Source organism: Pararge aegeria, chromosome 3 (assembly GCF_905163445.1).
Source record: "Pararge aegeria chromosome 3, ilParAegt1.1, whole genome shotgun sequence".
Classification (NCBI taxonomy): domain Eukaryota; kingdom Metazoa; phylum Arthropoda; class Insecta; order Lepidoptera; family Nymphalidae; genus Pararge; species Pararge aegeria.
Window position 1 is genome coordinate 11,430,344 of NC_053182.1, and position 15,907 is coordinate 11,446,250.

Sequence of the window (15,907 nt, forward strand, 5' to 3'; positions counted from 1 at the left end):
CCACTACAAGTCATCACTTGGCAATATCATCTGTGGGTAAGTGAACATGTAGTCTGAGATAACCCGTACCGCTAATTGGTTTCTACGCGGCATTGAAGCGGAACTCTAAATAGCTTGGCGGCGCGTCTATGTGATCTATGTCGTTAGGGTGGTAACTAGCCACGGCGGAAGTCTCCCAGACAAAACCTGGATTCTATAAACTGCATCCATTTTGTGAAAGTCTTTATAAGGGCCAGACAAGATTATTGTATAACTAGATGATCAGATGAGAAAGTTATTAGTGCGTTTGGCAAATAAACAAATTTTGTGGAAGTCTTTATAAGAGGCAGACAAGATTATTGTATAACTAGATGATCAGATGAGGAAGTTATAAGTACGTTTGCCAAATAAATATTTTTTTGGAAGTCTTTATAAGGAAATACAAGATTATTGTATAACTAGATGATCAGATGAGAAAGTTATAGTACGTTTGTCAAATTAAAGCAAAATCATTATATCTAGAAATTCTATTTAATCAAAAATAGAATAGATAAAATTAATTAAATTATTAAATTCGTTTCGAATTATTGCAAATAGTGGCACATTCCTAATGCGAAAAGTACGATGAGTGTAAGTGTGGTTAAAAGGCAGATGTAACGTCCGGCGATCGGGTAGTGGAAGAGCTTCGCTCGCAGTCGTAGCGACGCGGCGTAGGCCAGCACAGTGCTTATGTCTTCCTGTGGCGTGTCCTGGTGTAGAAAGGGCCGTGCGCAAAGTTCGTGCCCCACGGACTGAGTGTGTCGACACTCCCTCGATAGACGTGCGGCCTAAAAATTGCGTGTCGTAAATGTAAATTGGGTGTATTCGTGTGTTGTCGAAAGGTCGTATATTAAAATTTGTGTGGGACTTTATTTATCAAAAAACTAGCTGTCGCCCAGTTCTTCGTCCGCGTTTATCACGGTTTTTTAAAAATCCCGCGGGAAAATGTTTTCCTGGGATAAAAATATAGCTTAGGTTACTCTCCATTCTTTAAAATAATTCTATGCAAAAAAATCAAGTTGATTGGTTTCTGGGTGAGGGCGTGAAGGACAAACAAACAAACAAACTTCCGCATTTGATTGCGGGGAACATTCGGTAGTCATTATACTAATATTGTAAAACAAGTGTATACATTGGCTACTTCTTCAGAATTAAACTGATATTCGATATGGAGATAAGATTATTTGTATGGATTAACATATAGGCTACTTTCGTTTTGTGAAAAACTGAATTTTTAGAAAAACTTTGATGTGCCATCACTAGCTATTATTCTTTGCCATTTCAAACTCCTTCGAATTTAGATTTACCGCGGTCTTACACGCAATGAATAAGATTGTACACGTAATTAAAATAAAAAGAATTCATTTTATTTTTTGTTATTACCGGCATGCAGGCTGGGCAGCTCTCTCTGGGGGTGCTGGGATGGTGTTCACACACGCTATAGGGGGGACTCAGTCAGACTATAAAGAATTTTTTGTATGGAATAAGGTTGTTTTAGTTGTTAAGAGGAAACCATAGGTTTAACTACATTGTATTACTAACACGATACGGACAAATGTCTAAAATTAAGATTTATTTTTATTATTAACAACGATAGGCCAGCGCTTGACGCCAATCATGCCTGTTACAAAGCAATGATAAGGTCTAGGTCTGGAGCATGAACCTATTCACTCTTGCCTTGAAGGTACTCAAATTATACGTGGCAGCAATCACGTTGCAGAGGGCGTTCCACATCCTAGCGGTACGCATCGGAACCGTGGATAAAAATATTCAAACTTATTCACCGCGGGAAGTAGCTTGTATTTAATTAAAAGGAGCCTAAATAGGCCAATGAGTAGATAACAATCATCCCACGCAATTATAAACGGAACTAACATATAGAACACTTTATCACCCGGTCCGTTTAGAAAGCGGAAATAACACTAGCTAAAATACCTACTACTAATTCATAGATAACATAATATTTATTATTTATTTGTGGTTCTATCTAACATAGACTACAAAGATGGTAATTCAAAGATGGTACCATTTAGTAAAATTTCAGCCAGGAGACAATTATATCCCCGGGGATAAAATTTTATCTTCTCCCACAGCTTTAACAATTTTCGAAGCACTGGCGCACAAGTGAAAATAATATCTATATAATATACGTGTGATAATAAATAGGGGTAAACTTCTTCTATTCCATGTTACCGTGCTTTAGGAGGTGGACACATCAATTATATCCCTTGTTAGGGAATACAATCTGAGGAATGAGAAGGAATCTGCTAGCCCTGCTGGGATGAGAAATCAAGTAGGTAGGTATAGAATTAGTAATTTAATTATACTGACCTGGATGAACGGAACAAAGACTGCTGATATCCAGAGCAACTGGTTGAGAACGCTAAGGCCAGCGATAGGTTCGGTGCCGGTGTCCACCTTGTCTAAATTAAGGAGCCACATGATTCCCGACGCCGCCCAGGATATATTGACGATGGTAAACAAACAAACGGCAGGTGCCAGGTCGTTGTTTAAATATTTAAGCAACTTCCGGAATTCAGCTATTTCCTGCAACCAATTTGAGGAATAATAAATTAAGTTAGATAAAAATACAGTTGTTAGATAAAAGGCATATTTGTGGTCAGGCCGATTCTATATTATCCTTTTTATTACACCGAAGATTAGAGTGGACGAATTTTTTTGAAATAGTAGGTACATAAATATTTAAATAAAATTATAGATATCCTACCTAGTAATGTAGGTAACATTACTTGAACCGTATCCGTTGATCTAGTGGTTAGCATTTTCGACTGGGGATTTAATAGATCCTAGGTTAGATTCCCACTTTAAATAAATAAGGTTTTTTTTGAGCGCCGTTTTTACGGTCATAAAATTACCCTAAATATAAGTTTAATCTTAATTATTCCTTAATTTCTGCTCATATTAAGCAATACACCTCCCTCCAAATGAAATTAAAAATAATTTTTATTGTTACCTACTTTTCATTTAGATATAATACCACATCAAGGTAGGTTAATACAAATAAACAAAGTTACAATCGTATCTTGCCTAATCCTATTCAGCACCTCCTAGAGCTGGGGAGTACTGAGATCCTTATGTATCTGATGTACCTAATGACGCAACACAAGTCAAGAAACAACACATTTTTTTTTTTTATTTATATCGAATATTGGTCATAATTATAATATACGATAACCGTTGCAGTAGAATAAACTGTGTCGCAACAATTAACGCCCACCTCCAACAATAAATGTATAGCAACAATAAAACAAAAGTACAACATAGTAAATGCCTATGACAAAAATGAGAGTAAAGTAAGTAAATTAATATGTTAGTGGCATACCCGATCTGCAACACAAAATTATGAAGTTAGATACTTATAGAGTTTAGATACTTACTCTCATCCAATTCAATGGTGTTATAGTTCTATTCAAAAGACGCTCTTTCAAAAACATAAGGTGGGCTTGTAAGAGCTGCGCTTGGAGGCAGTAGCTAGTGATGACGGTGGCCTGCACCATGTCGTGTATCAACGTGCATAATATGAGAAGGATCTTAAGGCCCAGCAACGTTCCACCTGAACTGAAACAAAAGCAATCATTTGGTAAAACTATATTTGACTCAATCTGCAGTCAAGCTTTGGCCGAATTCCTCGGATTTGTTGCAAAACATTGTCAAGATCGATTTTGCTGCTAAGCCGAGCATAGGTAACGATCTGTTTGGTGTACAGCATAAAGATAGAGAAATTGTAAATTGGGTGCAATGTTCACATTCTCGTACTTTTTTTCGCATTGAAATTATTATTTGTCAAAATAAGTAACAAATAAATACTTAAGAATTACCTGGATTCCATCCATCTGAACATAATTGTTCCTTTCGCCATCATTAAGTTAACGGAGACCAAAGATATACACATCCACAGGACACTGAGAATAATGAAGAACCATAGCATTCGCAACAAACGTTTGGGTTTAGCAGTCGGTGTACCTTGGGGCGCGTACGAAGACAGTAGAAATACCTACAAATACAGAATTAAGAAGATATAGCAACCGTGTACACACTTACGCAGTGGCGTGCACTCCATACATGCACAAAAGCACTGCATACCCTTACATTGATATATTACTGGAATAGGAGGAGAATTCGTGCCGTTTTATACAATTTTCCTGGTGTCTGCATACCCTGGTAAGAAACCCAATGCACGCCACTGCACTTACGCACGCACCAAAAACCAACTTGAGAGGTTGCTTAAAAACAAATATTATTAACACTCGCATTTAAAACATGACAAAGTCATTAGAGAAAAAAAAGGTAAAATCAAAAAGTATAAAATAAAAACTAACCCTTTCCATAAGATTTTGCAGCTGTTCATTATCGGATATTCTGAAGAGATACAAAGCGTACAAGAACCCACTGAAATGCAATACACTGGGCCCAATATAGGTAAATGCGACATTACCATAACATACTTGCTTATAAGCATCGTATTCTAACGAGGAGGTTAATGCTAATGGTACTAATTTATAACAAAAGCCTCTGTCTCGCCTGAAAAGAGAATACAATATTAAAAACTTTTTATAGATATCTCTATGGGTATCAAACTAAAAAGAAAGTTCTATTAAGTAGTAAATTAACTATGTCTATAAACCAGCACTGGGAGGTTGCGGTAATAGGTCTTGTTTATAAAACAAAACAGGTTATTCTTAATCTATTACAAGTTAGCCCTTGACTTGCAATCGCACCAGGTGATGATGCAATCTCAGATGGAGCGGGCTAACCTGCTTAGGGTAAGGTAAATAGGTATATTAAACCCAAATTCCTAATCGGTTTCTACGTCATACGCATCGTGCCGGAACGCATAATCGCTTGGCGGCACGTCTTTGTTAGTAGGTTGGTAACTAGCCACGGCCGAAGCAGAAAAAGCTAAATTTCTGAAATTACTAAGTCGGGGATCGACCTCGAGACTTCCTATGGGAGTTTAGACTACAAATACTTAATAGATAAATAGCTAAATGCATTATCTACCCATGTAATATTACTTGAAATTTATAATACCTGAAACATGCCATGTATTGAAGAATATACCCGAGTGACATGAACACTGCAACCTGTGCAGAGTGAAAATGTGAAAAGCAAATCGCATATTTAGATGAATTGGATGCATCTACTACGGGCCTTAATCCCATTATAGTGAGAAGTTTCAAATACGGAAGTAAAATCTGCAAGCAAAACAAACTCATTTAACAACAATCCATTGGCATGTGAAATAAATAAATTGCAAGATCAAATAAGTGGGACATAACCTTTGATTTGCAATAATGTAAAATGGCAGATGTGCTCATATATTCAGTGTCTGGAGATTCCGTTATTTCACCAATCTGTAATGATAAATTAACTTTCAATGGTACTTACTCGAATAGTCATATTATTCCAGAAAAACTAAGGTTTCCTACGGGATTTGTAAAAAATCGTAATAAACGCGCTCAGCTCATCCAAAATTGACCAAATGACCGTTTGTGCATTTAACTAACTTCAGCTTTTCGCACTTTTCTTATGCATTCGTAAGCCTGACTTTTCTCCACACATCTGTCCCCAAAGGCGTGCTTATTTTTAGTAACGATCAATTCGATCGGTATTCTATCCATTCATATCTGACCCCATGTGAAAAATAACGAATATAAAAATACGAAAATGAACCAAATACGAGAGGGTGCACAAACAACCGCACAATTTCAATAAAGGCTATTTCAATTAGTTCACTAATCACGTAACACAAAAAAGACAAAAACAGCCCAAGATTTGTTTGTAGGCAATAAAGTAAACACATAGAAAGGTAGCTTAAAATGTTATTTTTTTTCACAATAATAAACGTAACAAAGCATAAAGAGCCCTGGCTTTAAAATTAGGTATTTGGACAAATTAAAGACACTCACTTCAACACTATTGACGTCAAGGCTAGATCTATTTGATCTCTCCATAGCTGGCACGCCCAGCTTGTCGTTGCCTAGTACATGGCTATCCAGGAGATCACTAGCTATGCATTGAAATAAAAGCTCATTAGCCACTTTATTGCTCATATCCATCTCATATCAATACTTTAATTGGCACTGAGCACATAATATAAAATAGATAACTCGTATTGATGTCTAAACGTTTTTTTTTTTTATTTATGGGCGGTAATTCAAGAATAACAAGTGGATACGTAGGAAATAATTGTTTGCTAAATACTCACAACTACCGAATGATCCATCGTCATTTTGCATTTTCTCTTGTCTCATGTAATGTTCGTGTGATCAACTGTTATCCATTGATAGATTATCATTTAGTATTTTTAAGTATTACCCTCTTTTTCAAAGATTTAGATTTTTTACCAATAATAATATTATAATAACATATTTTATAAAAGTAAATAGCAATGAACTGCATTTTAATGCTATAGCTTTTAAATTGTTTGGTGATAGTGACTTACAACAGAATTTTGCAGATGTAAATAACATTTTGTATATATTTTCATTGTTTGTACCTTAGATAATGAAATTATTACAATCAAAACCTCGAAGTTTTAAGATAATAAACTTTGCCAAGTTTTTTGTTGTTGGAATATTATCAGACGGCCAATTAGCGCAGTAGGCAGTGACCCCGCTTTCCGAGTCAAAGGCCGTGGGTTCGATTCCCACTGCTGGAAAATGAAAAATATTAAAAATCCAACCGGGCAAATAAAAATAAATACTGAGTAGGCGAATTTTACACCAAGTGAGCGAATATGAAATCCGGAACGATAAAATGCCTACTCAAAAAAGTATGTTGTCTCGCTGTCGCCGAGCTAATGTTATAACATAATGTTATAACCCAACTCCACATATTCATGAAAGTAGTGCATGCAGTATTCATGGGCAATAAACATACCGAAACCAAACAAAACGACTTTTGTATTTTTAATATTAGTAGGTTTATCGACTTGTACTTGACTTGAAAAGTATCATGCTAATAATTCTAAAATAGCTTATTACCAAATTATATCAAAATGCATTCAACATAAGCGTCAAGAGTCAATAGGTATTAATAGAATATACGAATTACTGCGAATTTATTCGGTATAAAAAGATCTATCTCATATGTGTGATGTGACATCCGCTTAGTATAAAATGGCAGTTTATTATTTTAAGATCGTAGATCTAACCAGTTTGCTGCAGCGTCGTACCTTAACGTGTTGTTAGGGCTGCGCGATATTATAACTCATAATTAATCTATGTATTTTTAATGGTTTAGTTTAATACCAAAACTCATTTAAACCCGTTATGTTTTAATACTCGACCAACGGTTTGCAATTAACGCTGAACTCCGATACCCTTACATTAAAAAGATAAGGGACGAGAAAAACTGTTTATTTTGCTTGACTATAAATGTAGGTACATTTAAGTAGAGCTATGCGCTATGCATGAACCTCAATACATAATTGCAATTATCATAATTAATTAGATAAATATAAATACATAGATCTTAGCTTTGGAAAAATTTGATAATACTGACTTTTATCGCTCACTGTGTCGTTCTTATCGTTTTAACAGTACTTTAACTTTCAAGAGATGAAATAAAACAATAATAGTACACGAAACATTTGTTTATTGTATTTATAATATTAAAACCTTTTTAGGGGTTTCTTTTTACTTAAAAACCCAGTTCTCCTAACTATCTGCTTTCTTTCTTCATGGTGTTTTTTCATTTTTTTCTGAATTTCAGAAGGCTTTTTCTTATCTCTCATAGAAAACTTCATCTCTCTGTTTCCTCCTGTAGTGGCCACTACAACTGAACCTTCTTTGGCCAATCTGTCTCCTAAACTCTTTTTGCTCACTTGCGTGATACTTCTGATATTAGTTATTTTAGGAGCTTCACTAAATTCGTATACTTTCTCATTTTTTACATCATTAACTTCATCTTGCCCATCTTCAGCTTGCTTTTTGTATCGAATTATTTTGTGTTGTTTCTTAACATCTTTTGCCCATGTACGTTCATCGTCTGAACTGTCACTGCTAGATTCATATAGCTCGCGATCGGAATCTTTATCTTCATTGTCCTCGGTCTAGAACCAAAATAGTTTCAAAAATAAATAATAAATACTCCAAGTTTCATCCTCAACAAGCTTATAATTATAGTGTATATCAGAGTATAAACAAGATAAACAGCAGTTCGACGCCTTTGATCTCTTGGTTAATGCCTACGCCATCTTTACAGGTTATACTTATACCGAGGCTATGTAGTTACTACTGGCCTGAGCCAGTGTCGTGAAAAGGGAATTTTCGATTTTCAAACTTTTATTTCTCAGTTAATTTATTATCTAAGTCTATACTTAAGGGCAAAACTTTGAAAGTTTTTACGAGACTATGTTTTTCTACGTTTCGGTAACATTGTTAAGTCAAGTACTAACCGGTAAGGTAGTTTATATAATATGTATATCATCTTATACTCTGTGGTACTTTATAGTTTCTTATTTATGGCATTGTCAAATGAACGTTGGCGACATGCCCAAAAATCGTTGCCATTAGGTAACATCACAGATAATAAACCAATATTAAAATAAAAGTTTAATACTCAATAAATCGCGATCCGAACCAGGGGTCCTTCCTCGCCCCAGACTTGACAAACCATTGCTCTGCCTAGACTGCTTCGACGGGCCTGTGTGAATGTCCTTAAATGGTGCTAAGACCAAAACTACCGCATTGCGGACTGTCGGGACTTGTTACCTTCGGTTGCAATAAAATGAATCGGTTCGGTTGAAATATCCAGCTCAGTGATATAATGGCTAAAACCGACGGTTTAGCATGCTGTAAGAGAAATATTAAATTCGGATGCCATCCAGTGACCGAATTTGGTCAACGTTACTTAGCCGGCGCAATCAACTAATTTGCGCTGTCGTTTATTTGCGCCAATATATTAAAATTATGTTTTCGCAGCTTAATATAATGGTTAATTATTTACCTCCATATGATATGTTTCCACTTTAGGTTTATCTTTGCTTCTATCGAGTCTTGATAGAACAGGATTAAGCAAACGATACTCGTCGGCCTTCTTGTCAACTTCGAAGTCAGGATTTTCAAACAGGGCCTAAAAAAATAAAAGAGTTCAATATTATATGCTTAATTGGTTAAATAATATTATACTGGAAATAAGTTTTATTTTATATGTAATTGTAATTAAATGCTTAGCAGAAAATATGTACTTATTGTAACTATCAAAATTATCTAAAGATTCCTATGATCACCAAATGTTATATAAAAAGTATCTTCTAAAAATATTATTACAATTTACCCTACTATGTTTAACAGTCTATGTATGTATGTATAGAATGTCTACTTTTTTCTTATTCTACTATTAATATTAACAGGCTGTTAGTATTTTCCACTATAAGTGTTTCCAGTGTTATAAAAAAATAGATTTACAGATCCAGTTTAGAAGAGAGCTTTACTCTTCTTGATAATAACTGCTGCTCCTAACTTGCCTAGCAATCTATCTAAACTAATTGACAGGTCTAAAAATAGTAATCTAATTTCTACAGAAAGAATTGTGAAAAGGATCGGCAACTTTTCGACTGGTCACTTTAGGTTACAGATCAAAATTCAGCACCAATATATATTTTTTTTTTTTAATTTTATTCCATTACTGAGCCCTTGACTGCAATCTCACCTGTTGGTAATTTATGATACAGTTTAAGATGGCAACAGGCTAACATGTTAGGGGTATGGCAGTTAAGCCCATACCACTTATTGGTCTAGGCAACAATTATTTTGTTGAACAATTCAAACAAAATTGACTTGCTACCAACTTTGTTGTGCTTCAAAATAAAGCACAACAAAGCAATAGCTGGTAATAATAAATTCATTAGAGAATCACATAGCGAGTTTCGTACTTAATGTGTTTGATTATGGAAAACTTAATCTTCAGTCTCAATTAATTTATTTTAGTGAGCGTTTAAATTATTTCCTCTTTTTTTTACCTTAAATCTGTCATCTTGCAGTAGATTAGCAGACTGCTTTTTCTTCCGCGTGTCACTCTCCAAGAGGCGAGACGCCAAATCACGGTTGACTTTAGGCAAATTGTCTTCGACTTTAATCCTAGATGGCCTCTCTTGTTCAATTTTCTCCCTAATTTTGCGTTTCTTGTATTCTTCAAAAGCGAACGGGTCGGCGATTGATTTAGCCCTTTTATATAATCGCACGTCCACGAAATACCTGAAAAATGATTGGTTTATAAATTATCACACTTCAATGAAACCTATTAAACTTGTACACTTATTGAAAGTGATTTCTATGAAGGTGGTTTTCCGTTTGGAATGGGAAACGGAAGTCCATACCAAGGAGTTCCATCTTTATCCATAGATTCTTCATTAACTTTGTTTGGATTATTATAGAACTTAGGGCGTTAATTATTGCAAAGACAACCAATAAAATATGTATAATATGTGTAGTAAATATATATAAATAATATAAATAAAGTATGTGCAGAAAATTAAAAAAATATTTTATACATACATAAATACATACTGATATTAGAATAATAATGAAATTCATAATTTAAAAAATGAAAACGTATACTATGGTAAAAATGATACTTTTTACAACAACAATTTGGTACTTCAAGTTGGCCAACTAAAGAAAAAAGTAACTTATTAACAAATTCATAGTTTACCATAATTAATGAATTAAGATTTAAGAAAATAATCCAATAAGTTAATAAAATTTAACTTTATATTACCCATGCATGTAGGCTCTCAGCAAGTTGGTTCCAAGCAAATGATCTAAGCCGAGAGACTCCAGTTCTTGTTTAGTCACAAACTTGTAATCATCATACACTGTTTGTGATGCTGAACTTTCCATTTCCTCCGTCAAGTTGTCAAGGAATGCACACCATCGTGGAGCTGGTCCTAAGGAAATCAAACCATTTACAGGTTTAGAATCAAGAAAAAACTGTCTTTGCATAAAATGGTTTGGAAAACATTGAAAAAAGATCCCTATAACAGGCACTACCTGGAGCCCAAACAAACCACCACTAATAATACTGTAATACATAGCGATGTGGTTAACTGTAATACATAGCTATGTGGACATGCAATTAAGATCTTAAATATAGATAACTAGCTGTCCCGGCGAACTTCGTACCGCGTATTTTAATATTTATTATCCTATTACAGTCCAGGAGGAATCCGAAAAATCAAATATCATAAAAATTGGTCCAGCCATTCTTGAGTTATAAATGGTGTAACTAACACAACTTTCTTTTATATATATAGATAGATAATTTATGCATATAAAGTAAATGTTTAAATTGAAACTAACCCAATGATGGTACATAGTGAATTTGCATTTTCTGATCTTCTACTGCCATCATTGTTAACCCTGTATTGGGGATCACACATAAATCATTGAAATCTACAGAAGATTCAATGTTCGTATACTGTTTACCCTGGAAGTTAAAAAGTTAGTTTAAGATTAATGATCACATTACCAGCTACAACTTCCTTTGAATACTCATAGGGAAATACTTGCAAATATCTGGTAGCTGTTTGCTCTATCTGGCATCAGTAATTTGACATTCAAAAGAAGACAACAGATTGTGAAACTATGTGTCAACTATACAATGTTTATTAGTAAGGGGTAAGTATATCAACTCTTAATTGACACTATATAAGCAAATGAGTCCTATTTTGTCATTTTTAGTTCACTGAAAAGGCAAGGGAAGCGGTGATAGCCCTGTAGGTAGGAGCTTGACTTAACCTTAGCCCCTTCTCATTTCAGGAGAACACCCGTGCCCTGTGGTGGACCAGTAAAGGTTGTGATGATGATGATGATGATGAAAATATCAATTAACTTATAAACTTACAGTATTTTTATCCCAAATTTTCACAACACTAGCATCCATTGAGTAAACATAATTCATTTGTTTGTGAAACTCTATACACTTAATAGGGATTTCATTCATGTGATCTTTAACTAGAAGAGGTTTGCTAGATCTAATATCATATAACAATACATGGCCTGAAGATGTGCCTACTCCCATTTCTAATGCTCCATTAAATTTAAGGGCTGTTATAGCTGGAACAGTGTTATTTCTGAAACATAACAAGATAGAGCTGGCTATTCTATATATATAACTTATTGAAATCCTTTCTGTATACAAATATGCATTCTGCTGGCAGTAAGTTATGACCCACACTATGGGAGACCAACAAATATAAGTGTCAGAATCATAATATAATACAGGCTAACTGCCAGAGGGGCTAACAGGTTAATAAAGTTATTATTCATTCAACTTAACCAGTATACTTACTTATATTCAGAATTTGAACAATGTAATGCACAATCCAGTATTCCCTGTCTAGACTTAGAGCGAGGGTCCCATGCTTCTATATGGCCACTTTCTGTGCCAAACACAATCAGGCCATGCTCTTCATTCACACTACAACAGTTTATCTCAGTTGCTTTAGTCACATATGGAGCTAGAAATTGCCCTAATTCCAAATTTAATCTATACACTTCCTGGAAAGGTAATGATAATATATTAATGCTTTTAAGTAGTATGAAGTTTTTATCTATGTCCATTCATGTCTATACTATTTGTAGAATGTTGTTTGGAAATGATCAGAAATAAAATTTATATTTATTGTTTGTTAAATCAATTAACGATCAAGAAATTACTGTAATAGGAGGGTAACAAACAGCACAAGATTGTGAGATTTGCAACCTCTACAAAAGACCTGCATTAATATGCATTGCCCATCGAAACATGCCAATTGAAATTGAATTACTTTGACGTGGAATAAATAAGTTATTTCTTACGTTTGAAGCTCCAACAACGATAAGATCACTAGATGGTCGATGGTATTTCATGTCTCTCCCAAAATGAGGCACCCTTAGACGGTAGTGGCGGCCATGACCCACATGGAATTCCACATAGCGATCACATTGTAAGAAAACTATCTGAAAACATTAAAACATCATGGAAATTAAGCATCCCTTACTTTCTTACATGTCATGTAAAATTTAAAAGCCAGTTTAGTTTAGCCAGTATGTTTTCAATATTTAAAAGAAATCTACTTGCCTTTGTATAATCATCACTTAAAATTTCAAATGTAACAACCTCTGAATCTAGACACCTTTCAAATTTTAGTGACAAATTATTAACATCATAACATTTTATTCTAGGTTTATAAATCCCAGTGGCCATGATGTACTGTCCATCTTTAGATACTCGTAAATTAGTGCTGACACCGGGCATATCAAATTCCTGTATAAGCTCAATCCTCCTTCGAAGGTCTACATTTTTCTTCAAGAGAGCACGTTTTTTTTGTTCAGTTAACCACTAGAATACAATAATGATTAATTTTAGTAAAAGGATGGTTGTGTTCAGTAACATTAATCTATGTTAATCAGAATTATAAGGCTTAACTTATTCTCAGTGCCTCAAGGACCATATTAAGCTGTTAACCTCCACTGTATTATAACTGCACCAAATAGTAATTGTTATTTACTTCAGATTCATCACACAACATTTCTGCCCTAAAGTAGCTGCCAAGTTCTCTTTTGCTCTTCCCTATGGAATGAAACTGCGTTGTTCAACTAAGGATCAGGAGATCCTTGGTTTTGTATTGTGATTACAGTTTAGCAATTCTCAGTACCCGCTAGTTAGGAAATGAGTTGTGTCACGCTATGCCTCACATAGTCTTTTGTCCCAGTTATTATAACTCTCATTGGATTATGTTCTCCTACAGGAAGTGGTTTGTACCCAGCGGTGTGACATTACTATACGTACCCCATGATTTGGACATTAATGGAAAATGATTGTGATCTTTCATATATCTTTTCATTGACTTTTCGTATAAACAGTACATAATCTAAACTTAGTTTATATATTATTAATTTCAAACTTACTTCTGGTAAAGCCTTTCCAGCACTGAGATTGTATATTTTAACATTGTCTATTTCTGACACCTGCATTGTATTTAGTGCTTGGGGCTATGTATTCTTCAAAAATGGAATTTTTAAGTTGATTAGGATTAATATTTAATTATAGACATTGATTTTAGTCATCTTGGTAATGAATAAATACATTATATTTGTTGTAACATGTAAAAAAACACCGTAAGTTTGTATTTCACAATCTTATATTATAATTATTCTTTCCCTTCGCTTACAACCGCTTGTTTAAAATTATAACCTCTAAAAAAATATCTGTTTTCAGATGGTTTTTAAATCTTATTTCTTCGGTCTGGCTCAGATCTACAAATTACAAAAAAACACAATTTTGTTTTGAACGTCATTTGCACATGGTAAAGCCATAGACATGCAAAGCTGCACCAAAACAAATGTCAAGTGTATTGTAATATCTAGGTTCTCTATCTGTGGAAGAATCATATCAGTCTGTGGTTATCACAGACCAGTAAATAAATAGATTGTGATGGCACAGGTTGTCAGTTGTCATTTGGCAATTTCATTGTTTCTGAATTCTGACTATGGAGGGTAGAGGTAAGGAGAGTCATCTTATATGGGAGAAATATTGAAAAAGTGTCCAGTTGTTGCGCTAAATAACAGTTCAAAAATCCTCCACAATGGCGCTGGTGGATGCACACGGTATGGTATGAATGTAGCAATCATAGATGAATTGAAGTATGCCGAGTTAAAAAATTTAATGTCATTATCGACTAAAGTAGTTAATTATTGAGAATTTCAACAACAACAACGTTGTACAAAATATTGTGGTAAATATAACCTTACTTCGATTTAATATAACCTTACTTCCTTGTATCTCCATACTTCCTTGTTTATTTTTCAAGCCTACTCTAACAATATTTATATTTGGCGCTTCTTTTAAGAGTTACCCTGATGCAAATGTGGCGCCATCCTAATTTAATACATTTTGACGACACTTTTTCATATACACAGATGACTCTCCTTACCTCTACCCTCCATAACTTTTTCTAAACTAAAATGTGAAATGTCAATGTGGACTATGGCAACAGACCTATATAATAACCTAACCTGAACATTTTAATTTTACTCATAACTTTCGGGAAAAGTAAAAACAAGAAATATAGTTCTGTTAAAATATAGCATTGACCTTTACGAATCTTACAAATCTGTATAACTATGGCAGCTTCAAAAAGGCTAGAGTTGCCCAAAGCACTTTTAGAAATGAAATTTATGATGAAAACCAAGGAGAGACTGAAAAAAGAAATGGAAAAGAAGAATGGCTGTGAATGTGTATATTCTAATGAAACTACAAATGAAATGCGACATGCTTCTGGAAAAATTATTTCTGCATCAAGTTTTACTTTTTGTGAAGATCTTATAGAAGGTAGAGTATCTTTCAAAGGCATGAACCCTGAGATAGAGAGATTGATGGAATTAGAGAAAACATCGAATTATTGTGAGGGCGATATGCAAAAAGATGTATCTGATGAGGTAATGGCTAAAAAGATGAATAGTTTTAATAAGAGAAAAAGACTAGCAAGTTCAAAGGTATGTGTTCCTAATAAAAAGGAAAAGATCAGTGTTGATAAAATAAGTAACTCAGTCGGGTGAGGTTAAAAACATTAGAATATTCTTCATGTCTTTTATTTCAAAACTGTATAACTAATTAAGGTGCATAAAACAAATTATTATTATTAGCATCTGTGCATTAAAATATTAGTAGTCCTTCGCTCCCCATTAAAGCAGATATCAGAACATTGTTTGTGCCCAGAAAGTTTTTAAATAGCATGTTTATGCTACAAATTGCTACCGTTGTAACCAACCAAGTGAAGTCTGACAGGAGCAGAGGTGCGATGGATGCCTGTTGGGAGACTTGGAAATTATTTTCTAAGTTTCATAACCATCCATAATAATCTATGGATTTAAAATAT

At 34.3% G+C, this 15,907-nt stretch overlaps 2 protein-coding genes across 2 annotated transcripts; one reads left to right on the forward strand and one right to left on the reverse strand.

Annotated features, from left to right (window-relative positions):
- Positions 1 to 516: 516 nt before the first annotated feature.
- LOC120636985 (nucleolar protein 10) lies at positions 517 to 14,358 on the reverse strand. Its single transcript, XM_039908563.1, has 18 exons — positions 13,938 to 14,358; positions 13,108 to 13,368; positions 12,846 to 12,986; positions 12,337 to 12,545; positions 11,890 to 12,118; positions 11,346 to 11,472; positions 10,765 to 10,933; positions 10,007 to 10,241; positions 8,992 to 9,117; positions 7,658 to 8,095; positions 5,949 to 6,104; positions 5,319 to 5,393; positions 5,071 to 5,234; positions 4,359 to 4,560; positions 3,858 to 4,033; positions 3,417 to 3,597; positions 2,350 to 2,565; positions 517 to 806 (listed from the first exon to the last, which is right to left on the reverse strand). Exons 1-18 carry the CDS (start codon positions 14,001 to 14,003, stop codon positions 564 to 566), a joined length of 3,414 nt encoding a protein of 1,137 aa, XP_039764497.1. The 5' UTR covers positions 14,004 to 14,358; the 3' UTR covers positions 517 to 563.
- Positions 14,359 to 15,152: 794 nt separating this feature from the next.
- On the forward strand, positions 15,153 to 15,587 carry LOC120636986 (M-phase phosphoprotein 6). Its single transcript, XM_039908564.1, has one exon. The coding sequence runs from the start codon at positions 15,153 to 15,155 to the stop codon at positions 15,585 to 15,587; it is 435 nt and encodes a 144-aa protein (XP_039764498.1).
- The last annotated feature ends 320 nt before the right edge of the window (positions 15,588 to 15,907 follow it).